The sequence below is a fragment of the Phyllostomus discolor genome, chromosome 2 (assembly GCF_004126475.2).
Source record: "Phyllostomus discolor isolate MPI-MPIP mPhyDis1 chromosome 2, mPhyDis1.pri.v3, whole genome shotgun sequence".
Taxonomy (NCBI): Eukaryota; Metazoa; Chordata; class Mammalia; order Chiroptera; family Phyllostomidae; genus Phyllostomus; species Phyllostomus discolor.
In genome coordinates this window covers 210,343,393-210,360,089 of record NC_040904.2, presented here as the reverse complement: position 1 = coordinate 210,360,089, position 16,697 = coordinate 210,343,393, and the positions used below count along the sequence as shown (strand labels likewise).

At 50.7% G+C, this 16,697-nt stretch overlaps 1 protein-coding gene across 1 annotated transcript in view; it reads left to right on the top strand.

Moving 5' to 3' along the window:
- Positions 1-4,394: 4,394 nt before the first annotated feature.
- Positions 4,395-16,697, top strand: part of FAM227A (family with sequence similarity 227 member A) — a 34,734-nt gene continuing 22,431 nt past the window's right edge. Inside the window, exons 1-6 of the mRNA XM_036019635.1 lie at positions 4,395-4,413; positions 6,340-6,422; positions 12,364-12,437; positions 14,090-14,236; positions 14,953-15,054; positions 15,954-16,058. Of these exons, the coding sequence (XP_035875528.1) occupies positions 14,189-14,236; positions 14,953-15,054; positions 15,954-16,058 (255 nt within the window). The 5' untranslated portion in view covers positions 4,395-4,413; positions 6,340-6,422; positions 12,364-12,437; positions 14,090-14,188. The remainder of the gene's footprint in view (positions 4,414-6,339; positions 6,423-12,363; positions 12,438-14,089; positions 14,237-14,952; positions 15,055-15,953; positions 16,059-16,697) is intronic.

Here is a 16,697-nt window from a genome sequence, read left to right as displayed (position 1 = left end):
GGTGTGGAGGCAACAGGCGTCCGCTGTCGCATGCAGAACTTTGCAGGGTCACCTGAGGGACCTGTGACTGAACCGGCCCCGAGTTCGCCAGCCCTCGCCGGCGTCCTCAGGTAAGCCCGACAGAAGAACGGTGGCCCACCCTCCCCGCCTGCCCACGCCCGACTCTTCGGTTTATACAAGCGGTGGAAACTGAGGCTCAGGGGCCGCTTCACGGTCTCACAGTGAGCAAGGGGCAGGGAACTTCTACAGAGTCAACTCTAGGTCTCCCGGAGTCCTACCCAGTGTGTTCGTAGGTGCATTTGATAAATGAAGAAACTCGGGGTGCCTGGTGGGGCGTGCTGTCCAGCCAAGGAGGTGCAGCACCCATGCATGGGTCTGCGGCTCCGAGTGTAATTTTCTTCCAACGACACCTCACTGCGTCCAGAAGGGGAGAGTTCCACGTCCTAGAACCAAAATCTGCACGGTCTAGCCCGGGGCTGGCCGTGAAACATAATGTGGGCCGCATATGTCATTTACAATTTCCTAGTAGCCATATCTTTAAAAGTGAAAAAAAAAAGAACAAATCAGGTGATATTAATTTGAATAATATATAACTCCAAGTCTCAAATATTATCATTTTAACGTTGTATAATTAATATATTTAAAGTGGTACTGCTTCATTTTCTATTTTTTAAAAAGATTGTATTTATTTATTTTTAGAGAGGGGAAGGGAGGGAGAAAGAGAAAGAGAAATAACAATGTGTGGCTGCCTCTCACACGGTCCCCCACTGGGAACCTGGCCTGCAACCCAGGCATGTGCCCTGACTGGGAATGGAACCAGCGACCCCTTGGTTTGCAGTCCAAGCTCAATCCACTGAGTCACACCAGTCAGGGCTCTAAATTTCTTACATATTTTATTTTTGGTGAGAGGGGAAGGCAGGGAGAAAGAGAGGGAGAGAAACATCCATCCCCTCTGGCACTCGCCCCAACAGGAGGCCGGCCACAACCCACGCACGTGCCCCAGCCACCTTTCCCTTTGCGGGAGGACACTCCACCCGCACTGAGCCACACCGGTCAGGGGTAGAGCTTCATTTTCATATTGAAATAGAAAGGTTACCTCTTCAGTCGCACCAACCCAGTTCCAAGGGCTTGCCTGTCACACGTGGCTTAGTGGCTGCTGTGATGCACAGGTCTAGCCTTTTCCTACCTTTCTGCCCTGCCCCCCTCTGCTTGGATGGTGTTTCCCCTCTCCTTTTTCTAATTTAAATTATTGTTGTTCAGTTACAGTTGCCCATGTGTTCTCTCCACCTCCTCCCCTGTCCTTTTATCTCACTAAATCCTGCTCTTCCTTCAAGTCTTGGCCGTGCTGACTCGGTCAGGGCCCGTTGTTGTGTCATCTCGTGGCACTGTGTGACCCTTTGAAGACGTGGTCAGAGTTATTTATTCACGATCACTTCATCTAATTGTTTGGTCATCGTGCCTCCCCCAATAGACACAGCTCCTTTGGGGCAGGGGTCAAGTCTGGTCGGCTCCCCTCCTGTCTCCAGGAGGAAGAGACTGCTGGCTTGTGTTCGGCACTCTCACTAGTCATTGAGTTACCCAAGGTTAAACTGAATAAAGGTCAACTTGGGTTTTTTTTTAAAGATTTTATTTATTTTTAGAGAGAAGGGAAGGAAGGGAGAAAGAGAGGGAGAGAAACATCGGTGTTTGTGAGAAACACATCAATCTGTTGCCTCTCACACGCCCCCTGCTGGGGACCTGGCCCACAACCCAGGCATGTGCCCAGATTAGGAATTGAACCTGCCACCTTTTGGTTCTCGGGCTGGTGCTCAAGCCACTGAGCCACACCAGCCAGGGCAAAAGTCAGTTTATTTAGGTGAAAACATGTTGACTTAAAACAAGGATGTCCCAGTCTCAGCTGCCGGAATCTGCTTCGTGAGGGCAGGATGTTTCTTACTGTTCTCCTCATCTGCCCCCGGCGCACAGCGCAGCGCTGGGCGCGGGGCAGACACTCAGCTGAGCCCCCTCCCCTGTCCTTTGTTCCTCCCTAAGTGCTGACGATACAAACTTAACATGCTTCAGAGAACACTTATTCTAAAACGGTGTGATGAAACATTCAGAAGGGAACAAACTATGTATTTTTAACATTTCTCTAAAAAAGCATAATATTCAATTCTCCCCATTAGACATGAGTAATAACGTTAAGCTGAAGTGAGACGCTTCGTGACAGGGTCACGCTGAACCTGGCTTCTTGGAGAACATGTAATTTGCCAGTCACGCTGGAGAGTGGGTGGGAGGAAAGTGAGGAGCCCTACGATGCACCTGCCTGCTCCCAGCCGTCTCCCCCTTGCCTGTTAGCTAAAGGCGAGGAGCAGGAAGGAGGAAAGAGTATTGACCTGGGCATGGGCCAGCCCTTCCCATGATCCCCCTGACTTGGGATGGCCCGAAATGGACACCCTCTTTGGACTAGAAAGAGGTGTGGTGGAAACAACTATTGAGTGACCCTAATCCCTAAGGAGGAACTTCCCTAATGGAGAAAGCCGTAGAAGCAAATCATTCCACTTTAGTATTGTAAGTGCCGTGACTGAGAGGTGAAAGCGGAACTCTGGGCTACATGGAGGACAGGGTGGTGCTAATGGCCTGGGGCAAGTGAAGAAGGTCTTCCAAAAGATGCATCACCCGGTGGAGCTTTGGAGAGAGGGAGCAGCCCGTGCAAAGGCACAGAGGCGTGAAGCACAGCATGGCAGGGCCAGGAAGGAGTTCGTGGGGCAGGCCAGTGGGACACATGCCTGGGGAGACGAGGGCGGGACCGAAGGCATGAACAGGAGGAGAGCAAGGGAGGCACGGGGAAGGGCCCCTTGGTTGAGTTTTCCACCAAACTCTGCTTCCGTTTTCCCTTTCCTGCCACTCTGTATGAGCGTCTGGAGGGCAGATGGCAACGTTTTTCCCTCACTATAACCAGGCTTCTGGCACCAGGCCGTGGATGTGGAGGACCCACAGGTGGTAATGGTGAACTCCTGGCCACAAAGCAAGGGCCCAGGAGGCAGGGTAGCGGTAGGGCCAGTTTTGGGAGAAGGAGCAGAAGCCTCTGGTAGATCAGACCCCTCATGCTGAGGAGGTGGACCCGAGTCAGAGAATCACAGCTGAAAGGGGTCTCAGGGACCTCGTCCGTATCTCTGGCTTCCCGGGTGAGGCTCAGAGAGGCAAACAAGGTTTGATTTTATTTCTAATTTATAGACTAGCTTGCTGGGTCCTCTGGAGCCTGAGCCTTTTCAGCATCTCAGTCTCCTTATTTTTATTTTTAGAGAGGGAAGGGAGGGAGAAAGAGAGAGAGAAACATCAATGTGTGGTTGCTGGGGGCCGTGGCCTGCAACCCAGGCATGTGCCCTCACTGGGAATCGAACCTGCGACACTTTGGTTCGCAGCCTGCACTCAATCCACTGAGCTATGCCAGCCAGGGCATGAGTCTCCTTATTTTTAAAACTGCAATTGTCCCTTTAACTTATCATGGTTGTTGTTTTTTTCCAATCAATAGATATAGCACTTTAAATATTTTCTCTTTACGATTTTTAAAAATTTTTTATTTATTTTTAGCGAGAGGGGAAGGGAGGGGGAAGAGAAACATCAATGTGTGGTTGCCTTGCACGCCCCCTACTGGGGACCAGGCCAGCAACCCAGGCGCGTGCCCTGAATGGAAATTGAACTGGCGACCCTTTGGCTCGCAGCCCATGCTTAATCCACTGAGCTATACAAGCCAGGGCTCTTCCTTATGATTTTTAAATAATATCTTCTGTTTTCTAGTTCACTTCATTGTAAGAATACAGTATATAATACATACAACTTATGAAGTGTGTGTTAGCCGGCTGTGTAGGCTGTCGAAAAGGCTTCCAGGTACTCCGTAATTCGGTTCAGGAGTCAAAAGTCATATGTGGGTTTTCCACTACATGGAGGCAGCCCTTCCTCATTCTCTTATTGTTTGAGGGTCAAGTGTATAACAGTGTCGTTGGGGCTGGGGTGGAGGGGCATCAGTGGGGATAAAGGAGACGTGTGAGTGCCACAGTCACTCGACAGTGGGCTCCTCAGACCGGAGCCTCTGCTCCCCACGTTGCGTGCGGCGTGTGCCTCCGTCGGCCCTGCCTGCCAGAGGAGCGCGGCTGTGCTTCCTAAGTTGGTTCGTGCTTTTTGTGATTTCCAGGAGGCTGGCTGAACAGAGAACAAGATCCACATGAGAAATGGGAGGCCCTTAAAAGTGGACACTTGCTACCATCAGTCAGTTTACGAGACACTGGACAGTGGTTTATTTCAAGAAGATGGAAATCATCAACATCACCGCCATGCCCGTGGTGCCGGTGGCCGAGCCCCTGACCGTCTCACTCACCTCCGGGCACGCGATGCCGAGCACTGCGAGGAAGAGTCTGGGAGGCAGTCTGCCCTGTATCCTTCTGTGGTGCCGCTCACGGTCGAGACCAAGTGCACCGGCTGCAGAGGCGTAACCTGCACGCGCCGAGTTTAGGACGTGCATTACTTCCTAACTCGTTCCTTACACATCCGTTGCTTTTCTTCATGTCTTAAGTTCTTTCTAGCCTCTAAAAGCCTTGGAGATGCTGAAGGATTATTTGATTTGAATTTGGTTTACTAGGATAATCAGAAAGAGCTCAGACAGAAGTATTGGAAATATTTGTTGAAAGAATGAGGAAGAAAAGGGAAAAAAGCTCTTTTTTTTTCCATTGTCTCCTTCTTTCCCCTTTCCCTTCCAAAGAATTACAGTTATAGGTAGCAACTAAAAGGTCATTGTCCAGGCTTCTACCCTCAGACAAGTGAATTTAAGACTCAGTTTAAAAAATGTTTAAATTGATCTTAGGGAAAGAGGAAGGGAGACAGACGGACACACAGACACATTGATTTGTTATCTGATTAGTTGGGCATTCACAGTTGCTGCTTGTGTGCATCCTGACCCAGGACGGAGCCCCCAGTGTTGTCAGATTGGGGTGAGGCTCTAATCAATGGAACCACGCGGTCAGGGCCAAAAAATTTTTTTACTCCGGTTGATCTGCCCTCTTCTCACCTGCCAGCCCATTTGCCTGGGCCCCCGCCTTTGCCCTTCTGGCATCATCCAGGCTCTGCCAGCATCTCACTTCTCTAGTCCTGCCTTCATTGACCCCCCCCACTTCTGACCTTGAACTATATATATCCCAGGGGCGCACAGAATCCCATCTCTGGACAGCTTAGAGCTTGTCCAGCAAATAACCCTCTCGGGTTATAAATAACCGCAGCTCCTTCCATCTCCTGAAGAGCTCGTTTCCCTTCAAGTCACGCTGCTGCCAGCCAGACTGCACGAACCCTGCCGGGCCCCTCCTGTCCCACACCTCTCTGAAACCCCCCTCAAGATGAGCTGGTGGGAGCTCATCGGGATCTGCTTCAGTGTCTCACCTTCCTGAGCCTTTTCTAATGCTCCCTCTTTCTTCTTAATCCCACACTCATCTCGTCCTAACCAACCCACTGGGTTTGTCATGTCCCTCCTCGGCACCTTCATTTGTCACGTACCCTCCAGTTCGTAAGAACCCTTGAAGGTAATAGAAGAAAGAGTGAATCCTGCTTTTTGTGAAGGCAGCGAGGAGTGATGGGATTACGGGGCTTTTATGGAGGATATGTCCTGGACCAACTGAAGCACAGACAGAAAGGAATTCAGAGAGAGGAACACCAGATGGGCCAGGGAAGTGGGCAAAGATTTGGACAATGATAAACGAGGTTGAGATGCACTTTGACCCAGGCATCCGTCTCCTGAAAATCTCTCTTAAAGGAGAAATCCAAAATATGGAAACAGTACTCTGTGCGACTATGTGTATAAATAATTTGCAATTATTTATAATTGCAAAAAGTTGTAAACAACTTAAATATTCAATAGTCAAGGAACAGCTAAGTGTATTAAGGTGCATCCTCTACAGGGATTCATATAATGCCATTTCAAACATTATGGAAATTATTTATCTCTACGGAATTAAGTTAACGAGTGGGAGAGAAGTCAGAGTAGCCATAGGCATACGCTGAGCTTGTACCTCTGTAAAAAAGTACTGGAAGGAAGTCTCCCCAAATCTTAACAGGACTTGTTAGGGTGGTAGCATAATGGATGATTGCTTTTTATGTTTTCCAAGGGATTTAGGATATAATTTTCATTTAGAATTTATAAAGCAACTCATCTTAAACAAGAGAAAAGAAGTGTTTAAAAGAAAAGAAAGGAGTGGAGGGACAGCGCCGGAGGGGAGGGAGGGAGCTCTAGCCCCCGCCCCTGCCCCCTTCCGACTGGCACCGCCCTGCTGGCGTGTGGCACCGCCCACAGAGCTTCCTTAGCCCCGCCCCCAGCCTGCCTCATCGGCTCCATCCACCAGGTGAACCAGAAGATGGCTGAGATAGACCTCAGCCGCCAGCTGTTGGACAGCAGCCTGGTGAGTGTCGGGCGTTGGGGCTGGGCCGGGCTTTCAGGGAGGAAGGGCCCTGCCGGCCCCTCTATTCATTGGAAAGCGCATCTGCCTAATAGAGGTCTCAAAGAGAAATTGTTTCGTTAATGAAATTTATTCTTTAGAGCAGTTGCGGGTTCACAACAACGTGGAGCTGAACGTACCGAGTCCTCGCACACCCGTCCCCACACACGCGCAGCCTCCGTCACCAGAGTGGCACATTCGTTGTGACTTAGGAACCTAAATTCTTACAAATGTTGTCATCCCCCAAAGCCCGTCCTTTACATTAGGGTTCTCTCTTCGCGCTGGGAGTTTGGACAAACGTGTACCCACGTGTATGCACATTGGTGGGGTCTCACAGGATCGCTTCACGGCCCCGGAACCCTCTGTGCCCCTCCCCCCGCCAACCCCGGCAACCACGGACCCAGTTACTGTCTGCACAGCTGTACCTTTTCTGGGATGTCATACGGCTGGGACCCTGCAGCCTGTAGCCTTTTCGGGTTGGCTGCTTCCACTTAGTGATTTGCATTTAAGGCTCCTCCGTGCCTTTTCGTGGCTTGATGAGTCATTTCTTTTTAGTAGCTTTATGATCTGGATGGACCAGTTTATCCATCACCCACTGAAGGACATCTTGGTTGCTTCCAAGTGTTGGCAGTTTTGAGTAAAGTTGTGATACATAGCCATGTGCAAGGCTTCGTGTGGACGCGATTTTCAGTTCATTTGGCTGAAAACCAAGGAGCATGACTCCTGGACTGCGTGCCGAGTGTGTTGAGGCCGGGAGACGCTGCCAAACTGTCTCTCACAGTGGCAGCGCCGTTTTCCATTCCCACAGCAGTGAGGGGAAATCCTTGTCGCTCCGCGTCCCTGTCCGCATCAGGTAGTGTCAGTGTCCTGGATGTTGGCCACTCGAATGGTATGTGATGGTGTCTCATTGTTTTAATTAGAAATTCTCTAATGGTATGTGATGTTAAGCATCTTTTTTATATGCTCACTTGCCATCTGTATTTCTCCTTTTTTAAAAAAAAATTATGTATTGATTTTAGAGAGACAGGAGATGGGGGCAGAGAAACGTGGATTTGTTTTTCTGCTTATCCACGCATTTAGTGGTTGCTTCTTGTACATGCTCTGATGGGAGATCGAACCTGTAACCTTGTTGTATTGGGGCGACGCTCCGACCCACTGAGCCACACAGTCAGGGCTGTATGTCTCCTGAAGTGAGGTATCTGTTAAGTTCTTTGCTCCATTTGTCAGAAAGATGTATTGCTTTTTTAGAGAGAAAAAGGAAGGGAGGGAGGGAGGGAGACATGAATTTGTTGTTGCACATACTTACCCGTTCACTGATTGCGTCTTGTATGTGCCCCAACCGGGGATGGAACCTGCGACCCTGGTGCACCAGGGCGATGCTCCCAGTGACTGAGCCACCCAGCCAGGGCTTGGCTCCATTTTTTAACTGATTTGTTTATTTTCTTATTGTTGGGTTTCGAGCATTCTTTGTATGTGTTTGATCACAGTTCTTTTTTTTTATTTTAACCATTGTTCAAGTACAGTTTTCTCCCTTTTACTCCCATTCCAGCCCACCCACCCATCCCCCCCACTTCCCTCCCACAACCACCCTCCCCCTAGCTTTTGTCCACGTGTCCTTTAAACTTGTTCCTGTAAACCCCTCCCATTCTCCCCTGAAATTCCCTCTTCTCTACCCTCTGGTCACTGTCAGTCTGTCCCCAATTTCAGTGTCTTTGGTTATATTTTGCTTGTTTCTTTGTTTTGTTGTTTAGGCTCCTGTTAAAGGTGAGATCATATGGTCTTTGTCTTTCACCGCCTGGCTTGTTTTACGTAGCATAACGCTTTCCAGCTCCATCCACGCTGTTGCAAAGGGTAGGAGCTCCTTCTTTCTTTCTGCTTCATAGAATTCCATCGTGTAAATGTACCATAGTTTTTTGATCCATTCGTTTACTGATGGGCATCTAGGTTACTTCCAGCACCTAGCTATTGTAAATTGTGCTGCTATGAACATCGGGGTGATCACAGTTCTTTATGGTGCGTGTCCTTTACAGCTCGGTTCCCCCAGGCTGTGGCCTGTGTCCTCCCTCTCTCGACTTTGTTGCGGAGCAGGTTTCAATGTTAATGAAGCCCAGCTACCAACCGTTGCTTTCATGGATCGTGTCTTTGGTGTTGCATCCAAAAGGCCACCACCTTGCCCAGGGTCATTAAGTTTTTCTCCTGTGTTACCTTCTAGGAGTTTTATAGGGTTGCTTTGTACACACAGGTCTGTGAGCTGTTCTGAGTTAGTTTTTGTGAAGAGCGTAAGGTCGGTGCCTCGGTTCACTTGCTTGCACGTGGGTGTGTGGTTTCAGCACTGGTTGTTGAAAAGACTGTTTTTGCTGCATTGAATTGCCTTTCACCCTTTGTCCAGGTTCGGTTGGCTGTGTTTATGTGGATCTGTTTCTGGCTCTCTGTTCTGTTCCACTGACTGTCTGTTCTTTGCCAATGCCATCCTGTCTTGATTACTGTTGTTCCATAGTGACTCTTGCAGTCAAGTAATGTCACTTCGCCTTCACTATTGTATGTGCTTTTCTGGGTCTTTTGTCAGTCTGCACCCAGTTTAGAGCTGGTTTGTCAGTGTCTTCTCCTGTGGCCAGAATGGTTTCTCTCGCCTCCATGCCGCCCTACGGGATGGCACCAAGGAGCGCAGGGCCCGTGAGTGGGTAGGAAGCGCTCCCTAGATGCGTACGGATGCACGATGCACGAGGGAGCCCTGCCCTGCTGAGTCCCAGACCCTCCTGCTCACATCTCCTGTGTCTGCTCCCTCTCTCGTGCCCTCCGTGCCCTCCGTGTGCGTCTCCCCCAGGCTCTGGCCGTGAACCCTGCTTAGCGTCTTGGCCACTCTCCCTTGAGAGCATGTTCTCCGGTTACCACAGCTTCGCCATTCTCTTCAGAGACAGGCGTGTTGCTTCCGCTCGCTGCTTCTCAGCCACTCCACCCAAGATGAGTGCAAGTGCCCCTTCTGGGCGGACTCCTGTCACCCTGTCCCTCCCCACAGCAGCTCCACTCACCTCTCGGTCACCGGCTTCTCCCACCACTCCGGGCCCTCGTAGGGCAGGGACGGCGACACTGCATGCTGCTGCATCCTCCTCGACAGCCACACAGCGTTCGGCTGTTCATTTGGCTCGGGGAATACCTGTGGAGTGAATAGTACATTTGCAAATTGTAGCTTCTGGCCTGTGTCGCAGTCTCACGTTCCCAGCCACCTAGAGGAGGGATACCTACCCCTAACGAATCTTCTGGGTGCCCCGGAGCTTTCGAAAACTCAAAGTGCAAATTGCAAGGTCTGGGGCCGTGTGCGCCTTGATTGGCCCCATTTGAACGGAACGGCTCCGGAAGGCTCCTGCAAGATACAAAGGGTATTGGGCAAGGTGTAGGAGGAAGACTTTTTACTGTGCCGTTTGATTTTGTGCTGTGACAATTACTGGTTTTTAAACATTTAAACAGAGAGCTAACTATTCAGGAGCCGCAGGAATAAGCCTGTGTAATGAGTCTGGATACCTGAGTGATCCCCCGAGATCTGGTCCCCGGCCAGGTTTGGGAGCTGCCTCCCCAGGAACAGCCCCGCCAGTAGGTGCGCTGTCACCTCACGTGCAAAGTCAGCCCCAGGCCGGTCCCATCGCTTCCTCTAAAACTCGCTGCTGTCCCACGCTCCACTGTCCTTTCCGTTCCCTCGGTGTGCAGGGCCCTCCGTCCTCCCAAGGCCCTGACTGTGGCGGCATCCTGGGAAGGAGCAGAGACCTCGCTGTTTTGCTGCATTGCCACCCACCCACCCATTCACCGTCCTCATCCTTGCGCACTTGACCGGAGCAACGGTGTGGACACACGCCTTGCTGACGGGACCCCGTTCCCACACGCTCGCGCCTGCGCACATGCCAAGGGGCGTCTCAGTGTATCAAGCCCGGGAGACGCGTGCCTCGCCTCTTCCCCCAGCCCTCAGGCCCCGCCCCCGCTGGGCAGCCCCGACTGCTCCTGCTCACACAAGTCGCCCTGGGGGTGAACCCTAAACCCCGCAGTTTCATGTTCCCCAGGCACTGGCGTGGCTCTCGGCACAGGGGGGAGTTCCCGGAGGGCGAGAACACCGAAGCCCGCCACTTTGCCAGCTCTGCGATGCAGGCACGCTGCGCTCCGGGCGGATGGTCGGCACAACCGGTCAGGCTGCCGACATGCGTGCAACCTGCTTTCCTCCTCAGGAGGGGGCGGGGGTAGGAGAGGAGGCGTCAGAGATCAAGAGAAATTTCTTGAGAGGTCACGTGTATAGTAATCACTGATAATAATAATAATAATAATAGTTAGTCTTTATTGAGTAGCTCCTCTCTGGTAGCCTCCGTGCTTGTATTTTAAGATGCATTCGATACTTTCTATCTGATCCTTGCAAGAACCCCGAAAGGTAGGTGTTACTGGACCCCTCGTACAGAGAGCGTAAGCAGTAGTGTGTAACCTGTGGGGCCGTGTTGGGAATGGCTCCAAGGCCTGTGCTCCTTGGAGGTGTAGCCAGGAGGAGGGGCAGTGTGAGGCGGCGGGGGTTGAGGGACGTGTTGGTGGCGACGCTCAGGCGCCTGAGGTCGGTGGCCACCGACGCCCTGCCAGCCACGGGAAAGGCTTAAGGCGCAGTCCCAAACTTTGCTCAGGGCGTTGGCACACCCACAGGAGAAATGCCTCCTCCCTGACCCCCACCATCCGCCAGTATTTGTATCAATCCCTAATGTCTCATTTCTTTCTGGTTTTTGAAGGCAATTGAGAGATTCGAGATGGAGAAGAAGGCTTTAAGAGAGCAAAGTCACAGCGGCTCGGAAGACAGAGGCAAAAATTGTTTCTCATGGCCTTGATGGGGTTTTGCGGGGTTTGGCTTTTCAGTATGTAGAATGCATCGAGTCCAGAGTTTCAGGCGAGGATACTGTTGTCCTCTTCTGAAGGAGCCTTGAACCTGACTTCTTAACATTGGGCGACAAAGGAGGGGAGGACAGTACCATTCCGAGACCCACCTGCTACGTTCCACGTTGCACCGGGTGCTTTCACCGTGTCCCCCCCCCCCCCCCCGTTCAGTCTTCCCGATGCCCCAACCTGTGAGGCTGGTGCCACCGAACATGCTCTGGAGATGAGGAGCAGCTTGGGGCCGGCAGCGTCCCGTCCCGTCTATGGCGGGTCCGGGCTCATCCCAGCCTGACTCCAGAGCCCATGTTTTGTCTGCCTCTCCCGGCTCCCTCTCTGGCTCAAGTGGTCTGTCTGATCAAATAAGGAAGGGAGTCTGGGTTTTAATTTCTTTTTCTTTTAAGATTTTATTTATTTATTTATTTTTAGAGAGGGAAGGGAGGGAGAGAGAGAGAGAGAGAGAGAAAGAAAGAAAGAAAGAAAGAAAGAAAGAAAGAAAGAAAGAAAGAAAGAAAGAAAGAAACATCAATGTGCGGTTGCTGGGGGTCATGGCCTGCAACCCAGGCATGTACCCTGACTGGGAATCGAACCTGCGACACTTTGGTTCGCAGCCCACGCTCAATCCACTGAGCTACGCCAGCCAGGGCTGGGTTTTAATTTTTAATTAAAGGTTTTATTTTATTTTAGAGAGGGAGAAAGAGAGGGAGAGAAACATCAATCAGTTGCCTCTCTCATGCCCCAACCAGGGACCGGCCCGTAACCCACACATGTGCCCTGACCAGGGATTGAACCACGACCTTTTGCTTTGCGGGACGATGCCCAACCGACCAAGCCATGCCAGTCAGGGCAGGAAGGGACTCTTACTAAGTCAGCAACACAGGTGGGATCTAGTGAGACTAGGGATGCGAGGGTCACCAGGCAGTTCAGGGCGAGTGAAAAGTCAGAGCTGTAATTGCAGCGGCAGCAGCGGGCCCCGCGGCTACTCACGCCCTGTGCCTCTTCCATTCTCCCGCAGACACGAGCCAAAGGAAACCACAGGCTCCTTGCGGCCCGGAGTCCAGGAGCGTCAAGTCGTCCACTATTAAAAGGGTAAGGGACCTGCTCCTGGTCTCTGACCGCCTTCTGCGAGGCATGAAGTCCCTTTTGTTCCTGAGAGGAGGGGGCATAATGGGCACCTGGATGGTGGCGGTGCGGGAACTCACAGAATTCTCTTTGTGGAGGGTCTTAAAGTGTTTTAAGAATGCTAGAATTTCGCACAGCACCCTGAAGAGGGTAGAATGGGGGGTGTTCCAGAGGTCGCTCGTCTGTCTGTTTGCAGAACCTGTGAACAGTGAGTTCAGATCGCACTCACAGAGCCCCCAGGCCGCAGTGCTCCGAGGGCCTGTTCACACCCCAGGGCGAGTCAGCGGTCCCTGCAGATGCCCAAGAAGCTGAGATTCAGGCGTAGCTGGCCTGTCCGCCATCACGCCTGGCTGATGGCCAGTCCCCACTTCCTGCTCAGATGCTCGGACCCACGGCCAGACGCTGCCGGCCCTCTCCAGCAGCCTCCCCGTTAGGATTCCCCTGAGCTTGCTCTTTCAGCTACTTCAGTGCCCTTCAGTGAAGGAGAATGTGAACAGTACAGCATTGCTATCTTTTTAAAATCTTTTAGCTTAGAAAATTCCCACGCAGCATCAAGTTCAACAGTTGAGAATCAGCATCGAAAAACTGTCCTATGACCCATAATGGTGGCCGACCAGATTTAAATGTCCTACCCCAGGTGGCATAGCGCTAAATGGTGGAGCTGGCGTCTGAGCTCAGGCTACCTTACTCGGCGTCAGTGCGTTCAGTCAGTGGTCCCCCCACCCCCCGGCCCCGTGCGGGCACCGCGACCCAACAGAGAGCAGGTCCGCCTTTGGAACGTTCCCAGCAGGCGCCTGTGGCTGCTGGTAGTTGGTTTCCTCTTTCTGCTTTTCCATAGTTTTTCATTTTCTTAGTCCTATTTTATTTTTACTTTAAAAATCCTTTTAATGATATATATACTAAGAACCATAAGGATAGTTATATTCTTTGACCTCATATTGACATTTTGAGAAAGTCATACTAAATAAATAACCCAAGGAGGGGGGAAACTATGTTCCCAGTTTTATCATGAATTTAAATATAATGGCAGTAGTATTAATTGGAAGTAATTAACCGTTAATTAAATTATAGCCCATCTTATTAATAGGGTATGTTATTATATTTAATTTTTTTTTTTAGAGAGAGGGGAAGGGAGAGGAAAGAGGGAGAGACACGTTGATGTGAGACAGAAGCATCGATTGGTTGCCTCTTGTACGCGCCCTGACTGGGGACTGAACCCACAACCCAGGCACAAACCCTGACTGGGAATCGAACTGGCAGTCTTTCGCTTTGGGGAGCAGTGTCTACTGAGCCACACCGGTCACGGCTAGGATGTGTCATTTCAGATGAGAAGTTTGAAGACAGGGTAGCAATGTGAAAAATCTAAAGTTAAGCAGGATATCAGTGTGCACGTGTGTGTGTAAAGTGCAGTCTCATATACACATCTATACACACGTGCTCACAGCCTGAAAGGGAAAAGAGAAACAGTGTGAGTGGGTGTTTGGTTAGGGGTGTGGGGGTCGTGCCTGCGCCCCGTTCTTTTCAGCATTCCGGAAGGTCGTGAAGGGGAAGATGCCCTATTGTGGGAAACCGTCAGAATGATGGAGCCCCGTTTTCACATTCTGCTTCTTTTGCTTCAGAAAACAGCAGATAAAAACCTGCTGGCAGAGCTGTACCAGTGCACCCAGTTTGACGTCTCCAGGCCAAATGAACTGCCCAACGGCGTGGGGTTCTGTGACATGGTGGACAACGTGGTCCAGTCCGAGAGGAGCACCCTCAGTGGCAAGGTGAGCAAGAGCGGGCAGCTCACCCGTGTGCCGCCCGGCCGTGGACCCGGCAGCGCCCCAGCTTCTCCGGCACCCTGTGGCAGACGCAGCTGTCCCGGTTTGACACCCCAGGGCATTTGAGCAAGTCACTGAGGGCCACGCAGTTTGCAGGTGACTTGGCTGAGGTTAGACCCCAAGCCCATGTTACCTCCAAAGCCTGGATTCTTTCTACCGGAGCACTGGTCTTCAGATTGTTCTGGTCACGTATTCGATGAGCAAAACATTCTGAGTGCACACTCTCAGGATATATATATTTTTTAATTTTTTAAAAAATATTTTATTTATTTATTTTTAGAGAGGGGAAGGGAGGGAGGAAGAGAGGGGGAGAAACATCAGTGTATGGTTGCCTCTTGAGCGCCTCCTACTGGGGGACCTGGCCTGCAACCCAGGCATGTGCCCTGACTGGGAATCGAACCAGTGACCCTTTGGTTCTCAGGCCGGCCCTCCGTCCACTGAGCCACACCAGCCAGGGGCAGGTGTTTGTGTTTTAAGTTGATTCCAAAGATAGCTGGTGGGAAAATGGGGTGATTGGTAACAATGACAAAGTGTGGGACACCGAAGGATCAGAGGAAGGTTTTGAGTAGAGACGATTATGAGTCTGGCTGAGACTCCAGGTGTATAATAGAACGAGAACAGTAACAGCAACAATAATAATGTGAACTTTGTTTCTGTCCAAGTCTTTCTGTTCACAGAGGGAACTGGAGAAGTATCTCTCCTCTCCCTCTCTGAGGGCCATATGGCTGGATAGCTTCTGGTGGATCTTTCACGAGAGGTTCCAGGTAAGTGCACATCTGACTGCTTCTCTCCCTTGCTCAGATTATTTTCCCATGGCACAGGTCCCACCTGACCTCCTTACCATGGGCTGTAAGCCCCTCTGACTCTGGACCACCCCTGCAGCCTCCCCTGTCACCCCACCCCTTCCCCTCCCACGCCCATCCTCATCCCTGCACTTTAGCCGTTGCCCCCTGTCTCGCAGCTTCCCCGAGCTTTGGGACTATTCCACTGTTCCGTGTCGCAAGACTGGGTCAAGGGCAGGGCTGAGAATAAAGTCAGGACCTTCAGCTCTCTGCCCCTTGACACGCTGTATAAAACCTACGAAACAAACTGCTGTGTTATTTCCTAAATAACGTGTGGCTAAATGTCCTGAGAATGAAATTCCTAAAATTAAGAGAAATTCTTTTTTTTTTAAGTGATAATTCTTTTTTTTTAAGATTTTATTTATTTATTTTTAGAGAGGGAAGGGAGGGAGATAGAGAGAGAAACATCAATGTGTGGTTGCTGGGAGTTATGGCCTGTAACCCAGGAATGTACCCTGGCTGGGAATCGAACCTGGGACACTTTGGTTCCCAGCCCGCGCTCAATCCACTCAGCTATACCAGCCAGGGCTTGAGAAATTCTTATTTAAGAATCTCAGCCCTTGGCTCTTTTGACAAGGGACTCTAGTAATTTCTTCTTCTTTTTTTAAAGATTTTATTTATTTATTTTTAGAGAGGGAAGGGAGGGAGAGAGAGAGGGAGAGAGAGAAACATCAATGTGCGGTTGCTGGGGGCCATGGCCTGCAACCCAGGCATGTGCCCTGACTGGGAATTGAACCTGCAATGCCTTGGTTCGCAGCCCGAGCTCAATCCACTGAGCTACGCCAGCCAGGGCAGTAATTCCTTCTTTGTCTTCCCGGTAGCCAAACAGAGAGGTCCAGAACAAGCTGTTCGACCGGATAGCACAGCACTACGCCTCTCTCTTGTTCCACGGGTCCAGGTCCCACTACGAAGAGGCTGTCTTAAAGGTGAGTCTCGGCCACTGCTGGGGAGAAAAGTTCACACACGGTATCTGTTCGCTTCCGATGCCGGCAGAGTGCCCTTCACCTCTTCCCATGAGGGAGTGATCAGTGAGTCCTGTGTGTTCACACACTGAGTGTGAACGCAGCAGCTGCACACAGTGAGGCAGGTCTGTGTATGCGGGCTGGGGTCAAAGTGGGGTTACAGTTTTTCGGATGGAAAATAATACAATAATTAATACATAATGATACATGAATGAACCCTCTTTCAGCACGTATTCACAACTGTAAACCCACTTTTACCCTACCCTGTACTGGCTGGGAAAGATATAATGATATATTTTAAGTGAAAAACAAAGCAATTTATACAAGTCTATGTTAAAAACACATATGGAATACATATGTGTGCCTACAAATAGAAGAAAGTCTGGCAAGTATTTTCCAAACTCTTAGCAATGGTTATATTCTGGGAAATAAGGTTATAAGTGACTCCCTTTTCTTTTGCTTTTAAAGATTTTATTCATTAATTTTAGAGGGGAAGGGAGGGAGAAAGTGAGGGGGAGAAACATCAATGTGTGGCTGCCTCTCTCGCGCCCCCTACTGGGGACCTGACCTGGCCCACAACCCAGACATGTGGCCTGACCAGGA